Source organism: Alosa sapidissima, chromosome 15, assembly GCF_018492685.1.
Source record: "Alosa sapidissima isolate fAloSap1 chromosome 15, fAloSap1.pri, whole genome shotgun sequence".
NCBI lineage: Eukaryota > Metazoa > Chordata > Actinopteri > Clupeiformes > Clupeidae > Alosa > Alosa sapidissima.
In genome coordinates, this window is record NC_055971.1 from 3,274,107 (window position 1) to 3,295,015 (window position 20,909).

The following is a 20,909-nucleotide window of genomic DNA, read 5'->3' on the forward strand; positions in this document are numbered from 1 at the left end:
TTTTATATATATGAAAAGCCCTCTTTGATATTGTTATTACTATTATGCTTAACGTATGTCTAATGTGTGCTGCAAGTCGACGGATACCTTTTGAAAGCGTTTGGTTTGTACCAAATGCCCTAAATCGGAGCGCGTCAATCTGTGGTATGTACCTTCTGTTTTGCCGTAGACGTGAGAAGGAAATGCCGCTTGGAAGACCAGCAACGTAAACTGAAACGTGAACGCTTTTTGCACAACAACGATATTTTAAAACGTAAATACGTGTTGGCTTGGCTCTATCTGAGAAAAGGCGTTAATGTTTGTGTTCTGAACTGACTTGAAGTTGTTGGCTTTTAACGTTAACGTCTGCTTTTCCTGTCCCCCTGTGTGACCGTCAAGAGGCAGCGTTACGGTGTGTTTCCACACCGAAATTTCGCGTCGCTCTCATTGAGGTTGAATGGAGACGAAATTAGCCCTGGTTGGGCGAAGTGAAAGCGGACCAGAGCCCGTCTACGGAGAGCCTCCCCACTCTATTAATCCCATACAAACCGAATTTGGCTGCAGTTCACCTAGATGGCGATCGCGGGCGAGTCCAAAATACATGGAACCACAGAAGGAACTGCAACCAGTTCAGAAACCGGATGTTTTCCGAGAGTGGCAGTTCTACGGAGATTCCGATCACTCCCTATTAACTCCATTGTACCTGCAATATGTTGCAGTTCCGCTAGGGGCGATCACGAATAAGTGCAAAAATAATGGGGGTCTATGGAGCTAGATGACTAAATTTGTCTCTTTCACCTGGTTGTCGTTGAAAAATTGAAGATTGGATTGTGGTTTCTGCCAGCTCAATATGGATTATAGGTCAAAAGTTGAATGAACGAGTAGTCACGTCCTTTCGATTTCTTACAGGTTGGGTCGTTGTTGCCCACAACACACTAGCTTTCTGCTAATGAATGACGTCATTGACACATTTGAAAGGCTTTTTAGAACAAATAAGTGACTCAAAAAATATAATACTCAGCGGTTTGTATTTTCTCTGCCCCCTCGTTTGACTGCAACATTCGAATTTCTGGGCAAAAAATTATATCCCGAGAAAAGTGGATTTGAGGGGTGCAGCTCCGTAGGCCTCCATTCATTCTGCACTTATTCGTGAGCGCCCTCATTAGTACGGGGGCCTATGTGTCTAATTTGGGGGCTTGTGGGATTCGCATGTTAATTTTTGGAGAGTAATATATCTTTGTTCTAGAGGTTCTTAAGAGTAAAAAAAAAACATGTCTCCATTTTTTTTGAAGGTTTTGAAGGACCCAAATCAAAGGTCAAATTCAGAAAAGGTCAAATTTGGTGTTTTGTCCATAAACCTCACATTGCTGGTATTATAGCATAGGGTTTGGTGCCAAAAAGCAAAGATATTCTACATTATATTCTATATTCTAAGGTAGTGTGCAAAAGTGGACCACATAAACAATACAACATTATAAAACATTTTTTCAGAGCACAAAGTGCAGAGATCTCTGTTAAATCAAGTTTAATAGACTTTTACATAGTACCAGCTGAAGTCTGAAGGCCTTCCGAAGCCTATGTAAGTGTGAAGAAAAGACAGGGTAAAGGATCAGCTAGACAAACAGACAGGTGTGTGTGTGTGTGTAAGAGAGAGAAAGAGAGACACTACCAGCATGGACGGATTATGAACTTTCAGGCCCCTGGGCCCAGATGTATTAAGGGCCCCCCACTAATTGTTGCGGGGGACATTTTTTAAATGTATTTGATGTGATTTCCTGTATTCTGGTGCATTTTGGGGATGGCCAATACTTTATTTCAATCAGATTCATAGCCTATGTGTTGATGATGTGTTGATATTGAGGCAATGATTCCATGCAATGGCTTGGGCCCTCTGACTCCTTGGGCATCTGGGTTTGGGCCCGGTAAGCCCGTGCAGTAATCCATCCCTGACTACCAGTGACAGTTGGCTGTTGATAGCTGGCAGTGATAGAATTTAGAATATTGAATAACTTGAAGCACATAGTGCTCTGTTCTTCATGGTTGGTGATATTAGTGACCTTCTAGCCTTCTACATTTGAGCAAGCACATTTTCATAGTTCATGGTGGCACAGTCTAGTTTCTGAGGTGTATCTTTCTGTTAGTCAGGTGATGGCACACATATTCTAAAAGAAACAGATTTTGGGCTATGTATCCAGTGGCAAATATGTGTGGACTGGTGAATGACCCATCACTAGAGACATATGCCAAATTTCTTGTTTTTGTCCATGAGAGAGTATGGAGATGGGTATCACAGATCAGCCAACGATTACATTGTTACAGTGCAGTTATTTTATAACAGAACAAAGCAGTTTGGCACAGGAACTGCTACAAATCCACCTAACAGTGAGCATCTGCAGCATGCTAAGATTCGCTACTAGAAATCATGTGAAGCAGGCAGGACTCAGTGTCTTCAGAAAAGGTCCCCTGACTACATGTGGAACCAGAAAAGGAACTGCAACCAGTTCAGAAACCGGAAGTTTCCCGAGAGTGGCGGTTCTCCCCTTATTAGACATTCTCTGGCCGAGCCCAACTTCTTGACGCGCCGCCTCTGTTCGAATGGCGGTGGGCTTTGCCGCGATAATGGATACGAGCCGTTAGGGTCATACCTGCCAAAACATCTACTTCTGAGATTGCAGCTTCTCCTCCAATAAAAAGAAAGACCGGTCCATCGGGTTCCTCCCAGTACTTTTCATTCACAAAGAATCTCTGAGGGAAGACAGAGAATGTTCAGACAGAAGTTGATACATGCTATCACATGCAAGTCTATATGCTCAAGTTCAACTCAAATAACCAATCGTAACATTATGTGCCTTTTTCTAGTGAGTCTGTGCACGGTGCAGTGACTAATCTAGTTGTCTGTTTACATATTCTTTGACAAATTATAGGCATAGTGTAGGCCTAAGTCGTGTTCTTCATATTAAATGTATTAATTTACCCAGGAATGCCTGGGCTCGAACCCTTTAATAAAGAAGGAAATAGTCCATTGTCAGTTTTACCTGAGGAAATGTGTCCTTGCGATTGCTATCAAAATGATCCAGTTCCTGGTGGATAACTCTTTGGCATGGCTCTTGAGTAGATGTCCTCGAAAGCATGCCCCAACAAATGCTGCTTGGCCTTTTGATACCGTGCTTGACGAACACGTTCTTTGATCCGCCAAAGAACTCGTCCTAAGACAGACACATGGAGCTTACGTCAAAAGATCATGTTATAACCCTGTCGGTGTCATTAGAGTGCATGCACTCTACTGTTATCCGAATTATTCTAACTATCTGTCTATTAACAACTGTTAAACTATCTACATTCAACTTTTAAACTGTCTACGTCTAACCAATCAACTTTTTACGCGTTCTGTTATCCGAAGTCTTCTTCTTCTTCTTCTTCTTCTTATTATTATTATTATTGTGCATGAAAATGCACTATACTGTTCTTCCAAGTCTTCTTATTACAGTGCATGAAAATGCACTGTACTGTTCTTCCTAGGCTTCTTCTTCTTCTTCTTCTTCTAACGCGTTTAATGCAGCTTCAACCATTTAACGTAGAAACTTCATTCAAACTATGTTACGTAGGTCTTACTTAGGACAAGAGTGCTATGTATGTTTCATCTTTGTAACTTTTATACTTTTTAAACTATTAATTAAAAACTATTAAAATCTCCCATAGACTTAACATTGGCCTTTATGACATCACAATGGACTAATTAACTTGATTTGCACCTGTATCAACTTCCAGCTGCTCATCTAGGTCCCATCAAAGAATCAGTTCAACTGATTGCACCTGTATCAACTGCTTTCTGTTAGTGATGGGCAAATGAAGCTTTGGTGAACCACTGAACCACAGCAGTGTGAACCTAGCGACACTAGGTGAAAAGCAAAAAGATGGCCGCCACACTGTCATTTTTCAACATAAAAGTCCTAGCAAACCAATTTTACATATACTGGTTTGGAGGACTTTTATGTTGTTGGGGACTTTTTTTTAAAGGACTTTTATGTTGAAAAATCTACATGTGGCAGCCATATTGGATTTTTTCATTAGTGTCGCTAGCTTCACACTGCTGTGGTTTAGTGGTTCACCAAAGCTTAATTTGCCCATCACTACTCTGAACATATCCAACGTATTTTCCAGCCAGTAATCCATCTTGCGCGTAGCGCTCTAGAATCTTTGGTCACGCCCCCGAGGCGAAATTTCGCTGGCCGAAAATCGCGAGGTGTTTCGCTGTGTGGAAACCCACCGTTACTCAATACTCCTACAGAGCAATGACTTTCATCAGATCTACCTTTAAGAAAAGTAAGTGTCATAAAAAATCAGTGGGTGTACTTGTAAGTGATTGTCAAACTTTAGCGTAATGTATAAAATTACGCCTGGCAGTCTCTTTCTCAATTGGGAACATCTGAAAACAAAAATGTCCGTGGCTGGTGCATAACGTTCTAGCCAACGTTACTGTTAGCTTTCAAATGTAATACCGGATAAATTCCCCTTGCTTAGCCTAAGTTACAGTTGAGTTGATTGCAAGAACAAGCTACAACGCAAGAGGGATAGCAGCACGGGATACGATCTATCTTTTACTGTCTATGGATATGACCTTTCCCCCACTTCTTGACATACGCTATAGTAAAATCACACCCAGTGCACACCTCCGATGTAAGGGAAACAAACAAACCAAGGAAAAACTTTTGTTTTCAGAAGGTTCCCATCTGAGAAATGGAGACCCGCAAGGCGTTAGGCGGACTGTTCCGTAACGTTAGCTGCTAATGTTTACACTACAGTCCAGCTTTTTTATTATTTGACACTTGTCCTGTCCCTGCCCAAAACAAGTCGGGGTTTTCAAGAGGACTGGCAAATAAACTATTATTGTCTGATCAACAACTATATGTATGCCAGGCCAGGTTGGAGGTGGCGTTATGTTTTGTATGCCTACTTGTTATGTCTAGTGAGAGATCCGGTCTATCTTTTGTCAGGTTAGTTTCGCAATTTTTCTATGGTCTGTTGTTTAGACCGATCTTTGTGGCTACCTGCATTGAACTACATAAGAGCCATGTCGTCGGAGGGTCCCACCTCCGCTTTCTCCACGCTGTCAATCAGTCGCCCATCCAACGCCATCACCCATGTGGAGATGAACCGCCCGGAGAAAAGAAATGCCATGAACAGGGCGTTTTGGAGGTATTCTTTTACATTTTGTTAAGAATTCCCGTCTAACATGTCTGACACTGTAGTTTTGTGGCAACACTAGGACTATGTCTAGCGTGCTCATCTGACACTAGTTTTATGGTAATACTAACTAGTGTTGGACAGGATTGGGACAAAGAAGAGTTGGCTGATTTGATCTCTGCCCTCACTACAATTGATGACAGCATGCCCCATTCTTCCCATGTAGCCTCTCATGCAAATCAAACAGCTTACAGCAATTAAGTGGATGATACAGGTGTGAGATCTAAATGAGGGACTTTTAAAAACATTTGTTCATTATTGTCATGTCAAATAGGCAAGGGAATTCTTTAGTGTTTGTTTAGATCAACCCTTCACCTGCCAATCAGGCCATGCTCAAAGGTTTAGGAACCTGTGGCAGCATGCATTTTAAACCAAATCTGCAGTTGTACAACCTCGACCTTGGGAAATCTTTTGCGGATCTGCAGTAGCTCTCCGTAGTTTGCCCATATCCAGCCAATTCAACCAAAACATCTGGACCTAAAACTGAAATCTGCAATAAAACACCATGACGATTTCTGGTGCCAATCAGTTTCTCAATCTTCCAACACCAAGCCCTGTGAAATATCTGTTCAAATCTCATGCCCTTGATATTATCTTTTTAAAGGCCTGAAAAAAGCATTACTGGCATTTTTAATACTACTGCCTTTAATCCTCCTCTCCTTTGTCTTTCAGTGAAATGGTAGACTGCTTTACCGAGATTGCTGGCGATTCAGAATGCCGAGTTGTGGTCTTCTCAGGCGCTGGAAAAATCTTCACTGCTGGTAATCAGTGTACCACTTTGTTTTGTATCACTGTGAGATGGATAGTCATTGAATACATTCCAGTGTTGCATCAAGTTCTTTTCTAATATAATGTGGAAACAGCCTTATGTGAACTCAGGATTCGCTTTGTATTGCCTCACGCCCATGAGTTTAGAGGAATAGAAGACCAACTTTTTATGCAAGTGATATAGGGCACAGCTGTTTATCTCCAACATGAGACCATTTCACTAGGGTTATCAGCAGGCATCTTTCTTCATCAGTGTCTCATTGAATAAGGTCCACACCACCCCCAGAGGGCTCATCTGGTTCCCTAGACCCAACCTCCTCCACACTCATGATGGGTTCCCTAAACCCAACCCCCTCCACACTCATGATGGGTTCCCTAGACCCAACCCCTATGGCTGTTTATGATCCGATCAGCAGCATAACCAGACAAACTGCAAGCCCTTGATGCAGGCACCCACAAATACCAACAAATTCTTCAGTCATTACTCTTTTTAGCTGTGGCCGTTACTGATGTAAATAACCTAGAGCAACTATATAGCCTATAATCCAAAGCAGTAAGGTCTGATACCTCCAGAGAAGGTATAGTGTGTACAGGAAGAAAACTAAGGCCCCACCAGAGCTGAAGTGCACCAGAAAGAGGTCCGTGTTCTCTTTCAAATGAACTTGTAATGTGAATGCAAAATGAACCAAGTTCCTTTGGTGTTTGGTCCACTTTCTGGTTGGGTTCTTTTAAAAAGGACGATATGTGGAAACACTTCAATGGTTTTTTCACACTTGGTCCCTTTCAGCCATTTAAAGAACTCAGATCAATGACTCAGCATTTTTTGTGCATATATCAACATGCCAACTGAACTCAGACCCCTCTAACGTCAACCGAACTGAGACCACCTGTGGAGGAAGTCTCGGCATGGTTCGCTTTGAAGTCCGCAGCACGGTTCGCATTATCTGTGCATTGTCAACACACATCACCCTGGGTTCTCATTCAGGTTTTCCATTGTAGGCTAAGCCTATTTTGTCCTACTTGACTTGTCATTGCCAAAAGAAAAGGCATTTTGTTTAATATATTAAAAAATATCATTAGGCTCATGGTAGGGCTACAGACATTTGTAATTTAGCTACTTTTGATTACATTGCCCACTATTTTTCATGATCTGCAAGGCTATTATCGCTCGGTCAAACTCTTCTTGCGTGTTCAAATGAGAGACTGTGCAGCGCAGTTAATGTTAACAGGCTGCTGTTCACTTGTTGTTTTGGACGTGAGCTTAAGTTGGCATAGCAACAGTAACCAGGTGGGGTGGGCCTACCACTGAATAAGAAAGTGTGATTGGCTGGCGTGTTCTTTGCAAACTTCAGATCAGAATTCATTCTGAAAATATAATGATAATATATGTATGTATGTATTTATGAAACAGAATCACCACACCAATTATGGGTTATTATTATAGTGTGTGTGTTTGTGTTATTATAGTGTGCATGAGTGTTTTTCCTACCTGCATGACTGCCAGGTGCTTTTCAATCATCGATGCATGTCAGTTGCATCTTGCATTGTGGAATGTCAAACAAACGTGTAAATCTTATCTCACTAAAAAAATCCCAAGGTACCTAGACTGGTCTAGATAAGTTGATAAGTTCAACACCTCAATCCACTCCATCTTAATAGTATGATGAGCTATAAGAAAAGGTAGTGTTTGCATATACTTGTAGTATCCTCAGGGAAATGTGGTGTGTTGTGGTAATCCGCTTCTGTGATCCTAGCCCTACAGAGTCACCTGCATGTTGAACCATCAGAGACATTGTTATAATGTATGAAATGGTCCTCTTAGTAAGGAACAGTGAACTGTTTGGAAGGAAATTTAAAATCTTTGGAGTTAAAAGTCCAGGATAAGAGAGTGAATGAATAAGACTGGCATCAGTTTTACAACACCAGTTAGCATACTTTAGCCTTCTGTCCTATATGTTGACCTCTGTCCTTGTCTTGAAGGCATTGACTTAATGGACATGGCCAGTGATGTTCTGCAGCCTGAAGGTGATGACACTGCCAGGACCTCGTGGAACCTGCGACGCATCATTACCAAGTATCAGGAGACTTTCTCAGTGATTGAAAAGGTTTCAACTTTTCTGATTTTGTGTGATTGTTTTTTGATTATTTAAGAAATCTTTTTTTTGCCCTTGGGCCTTGTGGTAAAAATTAAGTATTAATCCACAAAGAGGCAAAAAGTAATGCACAAGCAAGTCTACCGTATGACACCGGTAGAAAGCTTTATTCACAACGCCGGAGACAGGTTACAAACACACACAAGCATCTTAGGCGAGCATGAGATCAACAAGTCTGTCGTAAACAAAGTCTTGCCATTATTTATAGGACTAAAACAGGCTATTCTTGAAGGATGACATAAAATGAAAGAAAAAGAGCTGTTATGATAAGGAAAAGCTGTTATTGCTCCAGACTCCCTAAGGGCGGTTGATCTCAGAGGCCATGGACAAGAGAAACCCAAAATAATTGCGATCATCCTTGTAATGTGTACCTTTCTTTAAAGTGTAGCCAGTTGGACAACAACAACCTCAGCAGACATTTAACAGCTGAAGTGTAATTACTGGTCCACACCCTCTCCTCCACTTCCTAAGTGTTGAGTGTTGTGAGCGGTATTGCCACTGTTCATTTTCAGTTCATTTTCTGAACAACATGACTCCTCCTCTTTCCCCTTGCCTGCAGTGTCCAAAGCCAGTAGTAGCTGCAGTCCATGGAGCTTGTGTTGGAGGAGGTAGGACAAAGTGAAATCATTCTCTGTGGGTGTGTGAATATCATGTGCTTAAGTGTGTTTGTGTAAGTCAGAAAAACACAATGTCAGGACAACAACAAAAACAACAGCAATGAAGATGACAATAATAATAATAATAACATTAACTGTTGTCTTAAATTTCACTGTGTTAGTCTTCTATAGTACACTTTTCATCATCTGTATCTGGTTGTGTGCATTTGTGCTTTATCAGGTGTGGACCTGATCACCGCCTGTGACATTCGCCTTTGTACCCAGGATGCTTGGTTTCAGATTAAGGTAGGCCTTAAGTTAGCGCATGCCTGATGACTAGGAAAAGTCATCATCAATGGAGCTCAGAAATTAAACGAACAAAGTGGGAAAAAAAAACTGAATTTGTTTTCATCTGGGATGCTGGTAGCCTCGTGAGACCATCCTGATCTCGCGAGCTTCAGATTTTCACTCGCAGATCAGTCTGGCATCTCTCCGATAGAGAAAATTTGGAGCAGTTCACCAAACGAACGTCCAATCAGCTTTGAGGCGGGTTTAGGTGTGACGCAACGAGAAGCTACTGTTCAATCTAAACAACATGGCGACTTCCACGGATGAGATGAGCATAGCTATCGCTGAAGTTTTATCCGAATATTTGAGTATTCCTGGGGAAGCTAGGAGTCTCTGCAATGTAGCTGGGAGGAATGAAGGACACAGACATCCTCCACGGCCAATTCAAGTTAGTGTTTGGTAGCACTGAATCGTAGTTACTTAAAGGAAAATTCCGGTTTTTAGCACTTTAAGGCCCTTTTCTGGTTTGTTTTGGATGAACTAGAGTGGTGGACACCGAAATTTTGACGATTGGTCCTGTCTCGACTTTTCTGACGTTTTGAATCGCCTTTGACTGCTCAGGGTGGCTGCCAACAGGCATACTGTAGTAGGCTACTCAAACATGTCCTAAAACAACCCTTAACGTTCGTTTTCAAAACTGTGCAACTCACTCAAGTTCATCCAAAACAAACCAGAAAAGGGCCTTAAAGTGCTAAAAACTGGAATTTTCCTTCAACGAGAAGGAATATGCTTTCTTCAGATGTGTAGCCTACCATGAAAACTTGGTGGGGATTGTCGTTGATGAGGTTCATGTCACATACGTTTAAAAACGTTAACATTAGCTACTTACCTAACTTGTATGTTAAAAGATGCCATTAGAAGAACGCTTCGTTTATCTGATTGGTTGATTTGGACCGTCTATCACCAACATAGGTGGTGATAGACAGATGGTTTATCCAATCAGCTAACCAGTATTTTTGCCCCTTCCCAAACGTTCTCCAACCGAAAGTTCCCAGATGGATATGCGGAGCAAATGCGAATCCATCTGGCAGAGTCAGGTTAGGATGCTGGTGCCCTAGTGTAATTCTCTAACAATTTAATAATTTACAGACCTGACCTTTTAAGAATATCCTGAAGTTGTTTCGCCTTAAACTGGCACACAGTTAAGAAAGCCTTAAACTAACTGGCAAACAATGCGCACAGTTGGCTATACAGTACATTCCATCTTTGTTTACGTGCACTATAAGAAGGCCTTATTTCTGTGTGGTTTCAAGATTGGTGTCAAGCCTAAGCTTACCAAAGATACTGTAGAAGTTGATTTTATTGTATGGTTTATTGTCAGTTCCCTCCTAAGTCTGCTCCAACCCGAGCATTAATTCCAATTCCAAGAAGGGGTGATGTCTGTCTTACATTCTTGAACCTGTAGGTTAACATTGCTAGATGTCTGAGTAGTAACGTATATTTACTTTTGCCCTCCCACAACAGGAAGTTGACATTGGTTTGGCGGCTGATGTGGGCACACTGCAGAGGCTTCCCAAGGTCATAGGTAGCCGTAGGTGAGCAGAGTCCATTTTTAATTGCCCCAGCACTACGCACGACACGTATTCAATATTGACATGAGTTAATATGCTAATGCTAATGTTTTCTTATTCTCTTTAGTCTGGTAAATGAGTTAGCACTGACTGCACGCAAGATGTACTCTGATGAGGCCAAGAGCTGTGGACTTGTCAGGTGAGATGCATGGTTATTGCAACCGAGATATTTCGAATGAATGACATTGCTTAACCAACAGCAAACAGAACAGAACACCAGTGAAAATAAGCAAACACAAACACACACAAATAAAAAAAGACAACACTACATGTACAGTTTATGTTTATGGATCTTAGCAGACCTTTAGCGACTTAAAATGACATCAATAAACATTACAGTAACATTAAAATCTGCCAACCACTCGTAAAGTGGGTTAAGACTGGACAAGGGATAACTATTAAAAATGTAAATACTGTATGTCATCATTGCCCTTGGACATTTTCAGCCAGTTGGAAATTGGACTAATTGAACATAAAAAAAAATTTCCCTTTTTAAATGCATTTTCTTTTTTTTACTTTTTATTTGTTTATTTGTTTTGTTGTCTGTCTTGGTGTCACGGGTACGCTGGCGACTACGCCGCTCTGTCTGGCATTTTTGTCCTGTGTTTGTTATTTTTTAAAATTTATTTGTCATCTTGGTGTCACGGGTACGCTGGCGACTACGCCGCTCCATCTGGCATTTTTATTTTTTAAGGGACCTTGGGTATCTTGAAAGGAGCTTTATAAATAAAATGTATTATTATCATTTATGTCTTGTGAATGATACAAAAAATAACAATTTATTAGAGCCCAGAAATGTATTTAAATGATCTTACTCTTGGGGAGGGACCCATAATTCTACATACAGTCAGTTTCCCGTTTCAACTGTGAGAAATGGCTAAGCTGCTTTTTTTTTTCTGTAGAGACAGGAAGATGCTGGAAGATAGAACCTTAGCCTGGGTGTGAACCTAGACAAACCTGTTAGCCTTAGCCTGGGTTCACCCAGACAAGTAGAACTCGTCTCCCCGACACCTGAAAGAGTGAGTGTTCTGATTTGTGGCTCTGTTTGATGCAGCCGGGTGTTCCCAGATAAGGAGGCCATGATGGATGGGGCCCTGGAGCTGGCTGGGGAGATTGCGGCCCGCAGCCCTGTGGCTGTGCAGGGCACCAAGATGAACCTCATCTACTCGCGTGACCACTCTGTCGCTGAGGGCCTGGACTACATGGTAGGACTCACTCCTGAACTGATCTGCATCTTTAATCTTTACATGGCTATACTTTTCACTCTGGTACTTTTACTGACTTTGTATGAGAAATAATCTCTCTCTCTCTCTCTCTCTCTCTCTCTCTTTCTTTCAGGCCACATGGAATATGAGCATGCTGCAGACACAGGATGTCATGAAGTCTGCTCAGGCAGCCATGGAAAAGAAAACTCCCAAAGAGGTGGCTTTTTCAAAACTCTAAGGGCCTTTGAAGGACCCGTATACCTGATGAAAAGGTGCACAGATTGAAGTGTATGCTCATCAAAACACTGGACGGCATATAGGTTTCAGTGGAAATATTAAACTAAACCCATGGACTTGGTACAACTGCAGTATGCCTTACTTGCCTTAGCATGGGTGAGGAGCTAAGCAAATTTCACAGGGTTCACTTGTGCCTTGGGGACAGAACATTTCATCACTGTACAGCCAAAAGGAGCCACCAACTCCCTCTGAAGGATTACAACCTCAATGCCTCAAGCCCGGTATCCACACTCTTGTGCCAGATGCAGCTGTGAAATGTTTTGTTCAATAAAGTGTTGAGGGCTGTTCTGGTCTATGCCTAGTCCAGTGTGTGTTTGTGTGCTTGTCTTCACATCCATATCCACAGGAGACGATTCTTGGTTCAGTATGGTGCGTGCCCAAGCAAAGCTTTTTCATGTTAGGCCCATCCAGGCCACATCACTATCTTACTAAGAAGGACACATAGAGACGCATCTGTAAGAATAGATAAAGTTTCTTTGACGAATCCCTTCATAAGAAACTCCCCCAGCACCCAGGACCTCAAACAGGCAATAGTCTCACTCGGACTCTGTTCAGTGCTCACAGACCAACTGTCATCATGTATTTGTCAACAAGTCGCCTGACAATCATAATTTTCCTTCTGTACTACGTCTGTGCAGGTAAATCATAAATTACTCTTCAGTTTTGGTTTGCGTTTGAGTTGTTGGTAGTTGAAATGGTGGCATTGATTGATGTGAAATTAATAGGACAGGATAAATAAAAAAAAAAATAATGCCATAAGGTTTGTTGCAATGGTTGTATAGGTATTAATATAAGTATTTTCCTACTAGGATAGACTAGGCCTGCATTTAATGTTGTCCTGTGTACCATAACCCGCATGTATAGGACACCTATTCCAAACTGTTTGTGTCTGTGAGTGTGTTTATGATATCATGTATTTATTTATGGGGAAACTGTTAATTAATGTTGATGTGGGCTGAGCATGCCCAGTGTGTCAAAATTATTTTATAGCCTACGCATAAACATTTAGTCTAGCCTAGGCTACTCTAACTGTCCAAAACACTCTATGCTGTTTTGTCGCTGATAACTTCTAATCAGTCAATTCATTTGGATGAGATGCTAGCTTGTAAGATAAACATGCGTTGACTTGGCAATGAAAATCACTCCTGCACTAGTTAGTGTAATAGCGTGAGAGCCTGCTTGTAGTTTATCTGATATGCTAGGCCTATAGGCTATAACTGTGATGGCCTGTATTTTGGTGTGCGTTGCAGTTTTGTATGTTTAATCGACCCTTGGCAGATGTAGTGCCGCGTGCGTTAAAATTATAGCCCACATGTCCACAATGCGCCATCAAAAGTGTAACTAGAGAATGTAATTCCAGGGAATTACGAGTGCATGAAAGTGAAGCTAGGACAGACAGCATAGCTTAATAAAAGTTGATAGTTTAGAAGTAGACAGTTTAAAAGTTGAATGTAGATAGTTTAAAAGTTGTTAATAGACTGATAGTTTAATGCATATTGATAGACAAATAGTTTAAAGGCTCTATATAGGTAGATAGTTGAGGATAACTGACAGTTGGAATGGCTCTAATGTTTGCTAGTAGTTATGCTAACTATGTAAACAACATTAATTATGTTAACAAAGTTACTTAGCTAACTTAGCTCATGTTTTTTAGCAGTTTTGCAAAAAATGCTAACAATGCTAACATGTTAACTATTTTAACCATGTGACTTAGCCAACTTAGCTAATCATTTTTAACAGTTATGCTAAAATGCTAACAATATTAACCATGTTACTTAGTTAACTTAGCTAATCATTTGTAGCGGCTTTGCTAAAAATGTTAGCATGCTAACTATGCTAACCATGTGACTCAGCTAACTTAGCTAATCATTTTTAGCAGTTATGTTAAAATGTTAATTATGCTAACAATGTTAATGATGCTAACTAGCTAGTGAGGGCAGAGGATACAGTTGATGGGAGTCATAGTTGACTAACAGTTTAACAGTTGACAGTAGTTGTACAGTTAAAAAGTTGGATAGTTTAAAGGGACTTTTATTTTGAAACAGTTGTGGGCACAGGAAGCAGTTGAACAGGATCCGTAGTCTTAATACATCCATATTGTATGCTTAAAGACTAAGACAGTTAGGATTCTAATTGCTTAACGGCAGTCTTAATAGAGCTTAATAGTATGCTTAAAGCCTGAGACGGAGTATATAGTTTAAAAAAATGTAGATAGTGTAATGGATGTTGATAGACAGAAAGTTGAATGGATGTTGATAGGCAGATTGTTTAATGGATGTTGATGGATAGTTTAATGGGTGGATGAGTGAATGGTTTGAAGAGGATGAATGGATAGAAAGTTGGATGAAATGTGCCTTATATCCTTGTAGAATGGAGAGACACAGAGAGAGTTGGCCTAGTTCAACAGAAAGCAGTTGATACAGGTGCAATCAGTTGAACTGATTCTTTGATGGGGCCTAGATGAGCAGCTGGAAGTTGATACAGGTGCAAATCAAGTTAATTAGTCCATTGTGATGTCATAAAGGCCAATGTTAAGTCTATGGGGAGATTTTAATAGTTTTTAATTAATAGTTTAAAAAGTATAAAAGTTACAAAGATGAAACATACATAGCACTCTTGTCCTAAGTAAGACCTATGTAACATAGTTTGAATGAAGTTTCTACGTTAAACGGTTGAAGCTGCATTAAACGCGTTAGAAGAAGAAGAAGAAGCCTAGGAAGAACAGTACAGTGCATTTTCATGCACTGTAATAAGAAGACTTGGAAGAACAGTATAGTGCATTTTCATGCACTATAATAATAACTAGAGAATGTAATTCCAGGGAATTACGAGTGCATGAAAATGACGCTAGGACAGACATGGTGGTTGCACAGCTTAATAAAAGTTGATAGTTTAAAAGTAGACAGTTTAAAAGTTGAATATAGATTGGGAGTTGATCACACTAGTTGACTGAAAAGCCCAGGCTGCCAAACAGTTGTGGACAGAGGACACAATTGGCGGGAGTCATAGCTGATGACAACTGACAGTTGGATTGGTTCAAATATTTCATAGGGAATTATTGTAGTGAGGACCTTTATTTTAAAACAGCTTTGGGCAGAGGAAACAGTTGACAGGAGTCATAGTTGATGACAACTGACAGTTGGAATAGTTGAACAGTTAAAACGTTGGATAGTTTAAATGGTTAAATAATTTAATAGGGGATTATAGCAGTGAAGACTTTTATTTTGAAACAGTTGTGGGGAGAGGAAACAGTTGACGGGAGTCAAAGTTGATGACAACTGACTGTTGCTAGAGTAGTTATGGTAGTTGCTATGCTGGTTGCTAGGGTACTTGAAGTCATTTCTAGGTTGTTGCTAGGGTGTCCATGGTGGCTACTATCAGAAATAAGAGTTACTACAGTGGTTTGCTAGTATAATCATCTTGGTTGCTATGGAAACTGACATAGATGCTTAAAGGCCGTGTTGCAGGGTTCATTTTCCAACGAATTTGCACAATTTGCTTGTTGATAATAAACATTTAAACTATTATCCATTGTATTTGATGTTGTTGGGTATCACAAAACGGAATATAATACGAAAAAGCAGGTAATATTTCACAGCATTTGAAGTGATTCTCCTTTCCCCCACAATGCATTGCATTACGTCACCTTGGGGAGACTACAGACCAAAGCCCACCTTGAGACCCTTGAGAATAACGAGAGAGGAGTAAAGAGAGACGAGTAAGGTATTGTTCAGCAGTAGATAGCGCAGATTATAGATAAATATATAGGCTATAGATAGCCTAGATATGTATATAGACAGATAGATAGCTAGATAGATCATGTCATTATGCTGGTCACAGGGGAGCTCCTCGACCAGCGGCCAAAATGCACTCGCTTCCCTAGTTACTGCAGCTCTCCACCACAGTTTCCATCGGGACGGCACAGCCCACACAAGCACCTGCAAAACTGCGACTTGCCCATATTATCTCCCTCTTTGGTAAGCCGTACCCTGACGATGTCAATGGCAATCAATCACGAGCAGTAGTTATCGAAAATATTCATGCTGAAGACACGACCAGCCTAATCGGCGGCGGCTAGAAGCTAAGTAACTGGGGTGGCTCACAGGTGGGACTAAAAAGTTAGCCCAGCTAGCTATCATGATGCTTCATATTCTGATCTTCTGACTAAGTTTGCCCGGTAGCCTACTTATCTGAACTAACGACATGATCACTATCACTAGATATAAAGAACATGTTGACTTTCATTCGGTGCTGTTCACTGACAGTAACAAAAAAAGTGTCGTAATGTTATAAGCATAATACATTGAACTGAATAGGTGCATTATAGCCTCATAACAAGGCCTCTCAAATTCAGAAAATTGCATTAAACTAAAATCGGAAGACATTGTTATCTTTGTTAGACCATAGGGTCGTTGTCATATAAATGCTGTAACGAAATTCGAAGTGTAAATATACAAACTTTATGTTGAAAGTGTAACCGCGACCGTTTCCCATAGGAATGAATGTAAAACATATACCCTCCAAAACGAGACCTCCCGAAATTCAGAAAAAATACTAAATTGATATCAGACACCGTTATTACCATTGGTAGATCATAGGGTAGCTGTGATATAAATGCTGTGACGAAATTCGAAGTGTAAATATACAAACTTTATGTTGAAAATGTAACCGCGATGTCCATTGAAATGCATTGAAATGAATGAAGCGCAGATCAAGTAGTCCCCAAAGTGACGTCATCACCGAATTGCGTACAAAAAACCCGCTAATGCTAAAAACAACAAAAACTGGCATTTAACACCATTTGGAGACATTTTTAAAATGATATACATATATTGAGTGCTTTATGTACCCATTAATCAACAGTGGTGTTTAACCTGCAACACAGGCTTTAATTTCAATGGTTGCTAGGTAGGTGGTGGTTCAATATAGTAGGCTAGAGGCATAGTTAATGATAACTGACAGTTGGAATAGTTGAACAGTTAAATAGTTGGATAGTTTAAATGGTTAAATTATTTAATAGGGAATTATTGTAGTGGAGACTTTTATTTTGAAACAGTTTTTGGCAGAGGAAGCAGTTGAACAGGATGCGTAGTCTTAATAGGGCCAGTTTGTATGCTTAAAGCCTGAGACTGGCAGTTGGTCCAGGTGGCCCGAACACCTGCCATAGGATTCTAATTGCTTAACGGCTCTATTGTGATGTCATCAGCCTATGTTAAGTCTATGGGGAAATTTTGACTAGTTTTTAATTAATAGTTTAAAAAGTATAAAAGTTACAAAGCTGAAAAATACATAGCACCCATGTCCTAAGTAAGACCTACGTAACATAGTTTGAATGAAGTTTCTACGTTAAACGGTTGAAGCTGCATTAAACGCGTTAGAAGAAGAAGAATAAGAAGAAGCCTAGGAAGAACAGTACAGTGCATTTTCATGCACTGTAATAATAATAACTAGAAAAGCATTTCCTGAAGGAAATACAGTGCATGAAAATGCAAAAATATGACGTAAAAAAATCCTACAGAGTAAAAACAAACTATATTAGTTGCTAGGTAGATGAGGTTTAATATAGTTGGAATGACTGAACAGTTAAATAAGTGGATAGTTTAAATGGTTAAATTATTTAGGTAGATAGTTGACGATAACTGACAGTTACTATGCTAACCACGTTACTCAGCTAACTTAGCTAATCATTTTTAGAAGTTTTGCTAACTATGCTAACTAGCATGCTAGCACGCTAACTATGCTAACCACGTTACTTAGCTAACTTAGCTAATCATTTTTAGCAGTTTTGCTAAAAATGCTAACTAGCATGCTAACATGCTAGCATGCTAACTATGCTAACCACGTTACTTAGCTAACATAGCTAATCGTTTTTAGCAGTTTTGCTAAAAATGCTAACTATGCTAACCACGTTACTTAGCTAACTTAGCTAATCATTTTTAGCAGTTTTGCTAAAAATGCTAACTAGCATGCTAACATGCTAGCATGCTAACTATGCTAACCATGTGACTTAGCTAACTTAGCTAATCGTTTTTAGCAGTTTTGCTAAAAATGCTAACTAGCATGCTAACATGCTAGCATGCTAACCATGTGACTTAGCTAACTTAGCTAACTAGCTACAGTGGGTAGGAGTCACAGTTGATGACAAGTAACAGTTACAATGGCTGAACAGTTAAAAAGTTCAGTAGTTTAAAGGGTTAAATTGTTTAACAGTGAAATATTGTAGTGAGGACTTTTATTTTGAAACAGTTTTTGGCAGAGGAAGCAGTTGAACAGGATGTGTAGTCTTAATAGGGCCAGTTTGTATGCTTAAAGCCTGAGACTGGCAGTTGGTCCAGGTGGCCCGAACACCTGCCATAGGATTCTAATTGCTTAACGGCCGTATTGTGATGTCATAATCATAATGTTAAGTCAATGGGGAAATTTTGATAGTTTTTAATTAATAGTTTAAAAAGTATAAAAGTTACAAAGCTGAAAAATACATAGCACCCATGTCCTAAGTAAGACCTACGTAACATAGTTTGAATGAAGTTTCTACGTTAAACGGTTGAAGCTGCATTAAGTGCGTTAGAAGAAGAAGAATAAGAACTAGAAAACGCAATTCCAGGGAATTACCAGTGCATGAAAATGCAAAACATATGGTGTGAAATATATTGTTAAAACAGATTATGTGCTAATTGGCAACCAACATGATGAGGTTTAATATAGTTCAAATGACTGAACTAGGTAGATGAGGTTTAATGTAGTTGGAATGACTGAACTAGGTAGATGAGGTTTAATATAGTTGGAATGACTGAACAGTTAAATAGGTGGATAGTTTATATAGTTAAATGATTTGCTTGGTAGATAAGGTTTAATATAGTTGGAATGATTGAACGGTTAAATAGGTGGATAATTTAAATAGTTAAATTATTTAGGTAGATAATTGACGATAACTGACAGTTGGAATGGCCCTAATGTTTGCTAGCAGTTATGCTACTATGTTATCAAAGATAATAATGTTAACCAAGTTTTTTTGCTAAAAATGCTAATTAGCATGTTAACTGCTAGCATGCTAACTATGTTACTTAGCTAACTTAGCTAATCATTTTTAACAGTTTTGCTAACTATGCTAACTAGCATACTAGCATGCTAACTATGTTAACCATGTTACTTAGCTAACTTAGCTAATCATTTTTAGCAGTTTTGCTAAAAATGCTAACTAGCATGCTAATACGTTAGCATGCTAACTATGCTAACCACGTTACTTAGCTAACTTAGCTAATCATTTTTAGCAGTTTTGTTAAAAATGCTAACTAGCATGCTAACATGCTAGCATGCTAACTATGCTAACCACGTTACTTAGCTAACTTAGCTAATCATTTTTAGCAGTTTTGTTAAAAATGCTAACTAGCATGCTAACATGCTAGCATGCTAACTATGCTAACCACATTACTTAGCTAACTTAGCTAACTAGCTACAGTGGGTAGGAGTCATAGTTGATGACAAGTAACAGTTACAATGGCCGAACAGTTAGTAGTTTAAAGGGTTGAATTGTTTAACAGTAAAATATTATAGAGAGGACTTTTATTTTGAAACAGTTTTTGGCAGAGGAAGCAGTTGAACAGGATGTGTAGTCTTAATAGGGCCAGTTTGTATGCTTAAAGCCTGAGACTGGCAGTTGGTCCAGGTGGCCCGAACACCTGCCATAGGATTCTAATTGCTTAACGGCCGTATTGTGATGTCATAATCATAATGTTAAGTCAATGGGGAAATTTTGATTAGTTTTTAATTAATAGTTTAAAAAGTATAAAAGTTACAAAGCTGAAAAATACATAGCACACCTGTCCTAAGTAAGACCTACGTAACATAGTTTGAATGAAGTTTCTACGTTAAACGGTTGAAGCTGCATTAAATGCGTTAGAAGAAGAATAAGAATAAGAACTAGAAAAGCATTTCCTGAAGGAAATACAGTGCATGAAAATGCAAAAAATATGATGTAAAATATCATACAGAGTAAAAACAAACTATATTGGTTGCTAGGTAGATAAGGTTTAATATAGTTGGAATGACGGAACGGTTAAATAGGTGGATCATTTAAATGGTTAAATTATTTAGGTAGATAATTGACGATAACTGACAGTTGGAATGGCTCTAATGTTTGCTAGCAGTTATAAGATAATAATGTTAACCAAGTTACTTAACTTAGCTAATGTTTTCATATTTAGTAGTTATGCTAACTAGCATGCTAACATGCTAACTATGTTAACCATGTTACTTAGCTAATAATTTTTAGCAGTTATGCTAACTATGCTAACTAGCATGCTAACTATGCTAACCATGTTACTTAGCTAACTTAGCTAATCATTTTTAGCAGTTTTGCTAAAAATGCTAACTAGCATGCTAGCATGCTAACTATGCTAACCATGTGACTTAGCTAACTTAGCTAATCATTTTAAGCAGTTTTGCTAAAAATGCTAACTAGCATGCTAACATGCTAACTATGCTAACCATGTGACTTAGCTAACTTAGCTAATCATTTTAAGCAGTTTTGCTAAAAATGCTAACTAGCATGTTAATATGCTAGCATGCTAACTATGCTAACCATGTTACTTAGCTAACTAGCTACAGTGGGTAGGAGTCATAGTTGATGACAAGTAACAGTTACAATGGCTGAACAGTTAAAAAGTTCAGTAGTTTAAAGGGTTGAATTGTTTAACAGTGAAATATTGTAGTGAGGACTTTTATTTTGAAACAGTTTTTGGCAGAGGA

At 39.4% G+C, this 20,909-nt stretch overlaps 3 protein-coding genes across 5 annotated transcripts in view; 2 read left to right on the forward strand and 1 right to left on the reverse strand.

Annotated features, from left to right (window-relative positions):
- Positions 1-158: 158 nt before the first annotated feature.
- On the forward strand, positions 159-12,454 carry ech1 (enoyl CoA hydratase 1, peroxisomal). Of its 3 annotated transcripts, XM_042063244.1 has the most exons (11): positions 159-384; positions 4,247-4,302; positions 5,010-5,175; positions 5,896-5,984; positions 7,972-8,096; positions 8,704-8,752; positions 8,982-9,046; positions 10,553-10,623; positions 10,727-10,798; positions 11,714-11,864; positions 11,998-12,454. In XM_042063244.1, the coding sequence occupies exons 2-11, from the start codon at positions 4,272-4,274 to the stop codon at positions 12,100-12,102; spliced, it is 924 nt and encodes a 307-aa protein (XP_041919178.1). In that variant the 5' UTR covers positions 159-384; positions 4,247-4,271; the 3' UTR covers positions 12,103-12,454. The 3 variants fall into 3 exon arrangements, with proteins under 3 accessions (XP_041919178.1, XP_041919179.1, XP_041919177.1); XM_042063245.1 differs by lacking the exon at positions 159-384 and having other exon boundaries at positions 4,083-4,302; positions 4,974-5,175; XM_042063243.1 differs by lacking the exon at positions 159-384 and having other exon boundaries at positions 4,083-4,302.
- LOC121683581 (lysosomal Pro-X carboxypeptidase-like) lies at positions 2,509-3,772 on the reverse strand. The gene is made up of 3 exons (XM_042063250.1): positions 3,732-3,772; positions 3,015-3,185; positions 2,509-2,724 (listed from the first exon to the last, which is right to left on the reverse strand). The coding sequence occupies exons 1-3, from the start codon at positions 3,753-3,755 to the stop codon at positions 2,524-2,526; spliced, it is 396 nt and encodes a 131-aa protein (XP_041919184.1). The 5' UTR covers positions 3,756-3,772; the 3' UTR covers positions 2,509-2,523.
- Positions 12,455-12,645: 191 nt separating the features above from the next.
- The window catches only part of LOC121683572 (thymus-specific serine protease), a 44,198-nt gene continuing 35,934 nt past the window's right edge, over positions 12,646-20,909 (forward strand). The window contains exon 1 of the mRNA XM_042063237.1: positions 12,646-12,799. Coding sequence (XP_041919171.1) covers positions 12,739-12,799 — 61 coding nt within the window. The 5' untranslated portion in view covers positions 12,646-12,738. The remainder of the gene's footprint in view (positions 12,800-20,909) is intronic.

Bases quoted from the DNA above. Each gene is read 5' to 3' on its own strand.
- ech1 (XM_042063244.1), top strand. From the start codon at position 4,272: ATGACTTTCATCAGATCTACCTTTAAGAAAA. The intron at 10,624-10,726 runs GTGAGCAGAGTC...TATTCTCTTTAG, and splicing joins AAGGTCATAGGTAGCCGTAG to TCTGGTAAATGAGTTAGCAC. The intron at 10,799-11,713 runs GTGAGATGCATG...TGTTTGATGCAG, and splicing joins AAGAGCTGTGGACTTGTCAG to CCGGGTGTTCCCAGATAAGG.
- LOC121683581 (XM_042063250.1), bottom strand. From the start codon at position 3,755: ATGAGCAGCTGGAAGTTGATACAG. The intron at 3,186-3,731 runs GTGCAAATCAAG...TGTCTGTCTTAG, and splicing joins GCAGCTGGAAGTTGATACAG to GACGAGTTCTTTGGCGGATC. The intron at 2,725-3,014 runs GTAAAACTGACA...GTCTTCCCTCAG, and splicing joins GCAAGGACACATTTCCTCAG to AGATTCTTTGTGAATGAAAA.